Source organism: Setaria viridis, chromosome 2 (assembly GCF_005286985.2).
Source record: "Setaria viridis chromosome 2, Setaria_viridis_v4.0, whole genome shotgun sequence".
In the NCBI taxonomy this organism is placed as follows: Eukaryota; Viridiplantae; Streptophyta; class Magnoliopsida; order Poales; family Poaceae; genus Setaria; species Setaria viridis.
Genome location: NC_048264.2, coordinates 8,447,548 through 8,452,164, shown reverse-complemented (window position 1 = coordinate 8,452,164; position 4,617 = coordinate 8,447,548). Strand labels below are relative to the sequence as shown.

The following is a 4,617-nucleotide window of genomic DNA, read 5'->3' as shown; positions in this document are numbered from 1 at the left end:
CTTGGATGTTGCAGGGTTGATCGCAGCAACATCTTTTTTACCTGAGCAAGGGGGGATTGTTGGGGGTGAAACGTTGCATATCATCATCCACTGTATCATCTTCAGGTAAAGTAGAGAGAGCACTTGCTGTTGGAATTTCTGATATGCAGAGCAACTTGAGATCATATGGGCACTTAACTGGTAATCTAAATTGGAGCGTTTCACTATTTGGGGATGTTGACAGGAAGTCCCATGCCTTGGAGAGAAGGAACTTCTTGGCCCAATCAAAGTGATATTGGGAAACAAGCAGCCCAGTAAAGAAGTCTGACCAACAAGAGGGAATATCAATCTCCAGAGGGCTTGACTGGATTGGAGAGAAGAACTTGGCCCACAATATGTAGGTATCTGCTGATGGCTTCATGTGTAACTTGTCAACTTTACACTACATAAATGTTGCAATACTTGCATGTGGAGCAACTTTAGCTCAGGTTTACATAAGAATAACTGCTTTTATTAAAAGAACTTGTAGCATTCGTACACAATCATGATTTACACACACGCACACGCACACACAAAATAATAATGTTTACCCATACAATTCTTATTCATATAAATGGATAAATATTTGGAGACATCCACAGACCAATCTTGGTGCACACGCGCCATGTACACATTTTTTCACACCATACAAGCATCCAGGAATTACAGTTTCATATCAAGATAGTATCTTCAATACACTGATGGTAGATCGGGTCCTTGGGATCGGAGGAGTTGAATTTTGTACCCATTTGGGAAAATGATCACTCCCATGCGGGCCACTTCCCCATCATTTATCTCCTTCCATCTGTTCAGACAGTTCATGTACACGCCTGTCAACATGCTGCAACTTAACCAATGTGTGTGGAACTAGTGTTATAGATAGGTCAATAATTACCTGTAGTTTGTGACCAACACATGAAGGAAAATTGCAGTGAAAAGCTTGCTAAAATCTGCTGCTGGACAAGTCCGTATGCCTAAGCCAAATGGCATAAAATTCTTCAACAGTGTGCTCCGTTGAGACTCATCCTGCGTTGGCAGAGTTGTTAATCTCTTATTGAGAGCAATACTGACGCAGAAGAATAATTTTGTCCTCCACTTCTCACCTGCCACCTCCATGGGTTAAAGGTGAGAGGGTCTTCAAAAACTTCCGGGTTTAGATGAACTGCCATGGGGCAAACCATCACCATCCAACCAGTTGGAATTGTATAACCTGCATTACAGAGAGATAATATAAGGAACTAGTATACTATCCTGTCAAAAACAAAAGGCAATGACACTAGCTCAAGAAGCAAGCTAGGGTGTCTTCATTGTAACCACAAATCCAAATACCCCTATGCTTGCAACCCCTACACTGCTCTTGTCCATCCTACCTACCTATGAAGAACCATATATGTAACTAAAATCATTTTTAAAAATACGAAATATACCATTCAGTTGCACGTCCGTCACAGTTTTCCTGAAAACCCCTGGTGTGGCGTTACTCATTCTGGTAAGCTCGTTCACAACCTTAATGCAGAATCAGCTGGCGTAAGTTAAAAAAGAAGGTCCCAACAGCACATCAAGCACCATATATGGAAAAATTATTGGAAATAATGATGCTATAGCTTAGTGTAAAATCACCATAGTTGTGAATGTTAGTGACTTGTATTCCTCCCATGTGAACCCAGAATTTGCATCGCCTCTGTTCCTCACTATTGCTTCATGCTCCTCCTGAAGAAGTGAGAAATCGCTTTGTAAGCAATGTTGATTATGTGATGTGTGGGTGAAATCCTGATCTTGGTACTTATTCTAGAAGTAGGAAAAACAACATATTACATACTTATGTAGGATGACATACTACAGTACTACCTTGAGAGCTTTGAGAACTTTCGGATTGTTCCCAAGAAACTTGAATGCCAAGATGAGGATGGGTGCCAATGTTACAAAGCTAGTAAACAGGAGTGCAACTAATGCATCTGTAGCAAATTTTTCATCTATTGTTGGCTTCCCACTCTGAAGCTCTTCTACAATTAGATCAAGAAAATCACCATGCTTTACATCTGGTCTCGTTAGCCTCTTGCTTAGCAAATCTGACATTATCTTCTGCATATTTTTCCTTCCCTTTAGACAAAAAAACACCAATGGACTTAAACATCATAAAGGTAAAATCCATATTTTGAGGCGATATCTATCTAGATCTGAATATTTTGTAGAAATTTCGTACGAATTAACCAACTCATTAAATACTTTTCTGATATAGCTACATTCTGCAAGATAATTATATTCTAAGAAAATGTCAACAACATAATTTACCTGCATGCATCGGTAAAATGTTGTTCCAGGGACATATAGTGGGAATGATATCAACCCCTGAAGAAATGCACTGTAGTTCTTTGTCAATTCTCTTGACTCTGAGGGATCGAGGTTAACCAACTTCTTGGCCACCAGATCAATAATCATTATCCGACAAATGCATATCAATCACATTTCAGGACTGTATAATGTAAGGTTTCACCACACATGTTCATTACTATCATATCACCTTTCAATATATTTTTTTTAAGAAAATGGGGGCATCTCCAGCCTCTGCAAAAGTACATGCAGCCGTTATCTTATTACAAAGTTTTCAGCTATCCATAATTTCAATATAGCATATTGCAATCTAATCTTTTTTTGAAACGAACCAGGCAGAAGAGCTACCGATTATATTAAAAAGAAGATGAAACCTAGACTTGGTATTACAACAAAAAAAAAATTACAACAACAAGATCGGCCGGTTGGATTGGGACCTCAACACGTGCCGGACAATTTCAATATTGCACTCTAATTGTACAAAGGTGTTTAGGAGTTTCAGATTATTTTTAGTCATTCAATATGGCGTGTAACTGTCTTAGTCCATTGGCTATATTCCTTCTTCAAATCTTAGGAGAAAAGACATTTCCGAGAAATAAGTATTAATACTGTTAGGGAAACATAAAACTAATTGCTTGCCCAGTCTCCTAAATACTCCATCTGCTCAGTAACCCAGGCACGTTTTATTCAATCTTTAAACATACTCTTTGACCATTGATCTCATTAGGTATATCAATTATGATTTCAGTATTAACTGAGCATGAACGCTTTTGAAAATATGAATAATCTAGTTGTACAATTTCTATTCACTAACATGGACTGATTCTGAAGAATATACATATATAAAATTTAACTTGACCAAACGAAACATAAGGGGGAACACTTTAATTGTGGGCCTGGTCTGGTTTCCTTTCCTTGTAATTATATGCAAGCTAATAGTTATCGAAAGAGAAGGGTCTTGCTTCACACTTACATCCGGGGTGCTATCATGAACATCAATGACATATTTAGTGGCCCATTCTGCAAAGTTGTCTCTTATGGCAGCCTCTAGTTCAGGAAGAAGGTTGTGCTTGAGGTATTCAAGGCCAAATAATTTATAAATGGAATTCCGGATGAACTTGTGGGGAGGGCCATGAAATCCATCGATAGTCTCCTCGCCAATGATTATATTTGCTGCCTCAGGGTACCAGCTCCGAAACAACTTACCTTCTTGCTGAAATATGAACCTGTTGACCTCCGGATCTGCAGAAACAACAAGAGGCTGTCCCACCAAGCTTGTCTTGAAAATCGGACCATACCTAACAGTCACAAGAAGAATCAGTGCATGATAGAAAGGGTAGGTCGCAGACACGGACACCGGCCGGTTACTGTACCTGAATTACTTTTATATATATGTAAATTACAATCTTTTTATATTCCATTCATAAAAAGAGCTTCTCCACAACCCAAAAAGGTTTTGAGAACTATGAATGCACAATTTATGTATACTTTTCTTTTATAATTGCTTCTCTAGAGATCGCGTCCAACAATGCATAACGTGTGCACAACTACATATACTTACACCACAAGACCGTATGTACTCTAAACAATAGCAAGAATTTCATTCTTAGAGATTAGTGTTTATATGCATACCAAGAAGAAGGAAGTCGTCTGAGAGTAGCAATAATTTGAAAAAAAATAAATTGTTGGCATCATCATGTGCCAAATAATAACCTTCCTTAATTCCTTCATCTCTTAAATAATAATATTGTTTTGGGCACTATAATTTAGACAATTAACTTCAGAGTATATTTGTGTATGCCAATTGTGGTGTCTTGGAATTAATTTAGACTATTAATTTTCACTGCTTTTGGTTTATTTGGTTCTGTGCATTTGGTAAAAACACCACGGAGGAGGAAAGCAAAAGGGATGTTCAGAATATCTCACCTTTTCAGTCTTAGCTTGTAGAAATCTGGGATGTCCAGAGAATAGCTGATTTTGAAGAACTGAATGCTCTCACCAACAATAGGTAAACCCATAGAACCAGGTGGAGAAGTTCCTTTGCATGGGGGATTCATCCATTTGTATACCCAGTGTAGCAACCATGCAATCAACAGCGTACCAGCACAGAGGCTGGCACATGTAACTTGTAAACTCACCATGGTGCTGCTGCTACAAGCAATATGGCCGGGTTTCCAGACAAGAGACTCAGGCTTTTTCTAACTAGCTTTGTTTTGAACGTGCAGTTGAGACATCCTTAGAGAAACTTATATAGAGGAATAGAATATG

The 4,617-nt window shown here is 38.4% G+C and overlaps 1 protein-coding gene across 1 annotated transcript; it reads right to left on the bottom strand.

Annotated features, from left to right (window-relative positions):
* Positions 1 to 468: 468 nt before the first annotated feature.
* On the bottom strand, positions 469 to 4,617 carry LOC117842819 (cytochrome P450 87A3). The gene is made up of 9 exons (XM_072292082.1): positions 4,276 to 4,617; positions 3,323 to 3,647; positions 2,311 to 2,367; positions 1,867 to 2,118; positions 1,639 to 1,728; positions 1,446 to 1,524; positions 1,122 to 1,228; positions 914 to 1,044; positions 469 to 823 (listed from the first exon to the last, which is right to left on the bottom strand). The coding sequence occupies exons 1-9, from the start codon at positions 4,488 to 4,490 to the stop codon at positions 709 to 711; spliced, it is 1,371 nt and encodes a 456-aa protein (XP_072148183.1). The 5' UTR covers positions 4,491 to 4,617; the 3' UTR covers positions 469 to 708.

Coding starts and splice junctions, on each gene's coding strand:
- LOC117842819 (XM_072292082.1), bottom strand. CDS start 4,490: ATGGTGAGTTTACAAGTTACATGTGCCAGCCTCTGTGCTGGTACGCTG. Junction 1,729..1,866: donor AAGTTCTCAAAGCTCTCAAG/GTAGTACTGTAG, acceptor TCACTTCTTCAG/GAGGAGCATGAAGCAATAGT. Junction 1,229..1,445: donor GACGGACGTGCAACTGAATG/GTATATTTCGTA, acceptor TCTGTAATGCAG/GTTATACAATTCCAACTGGT.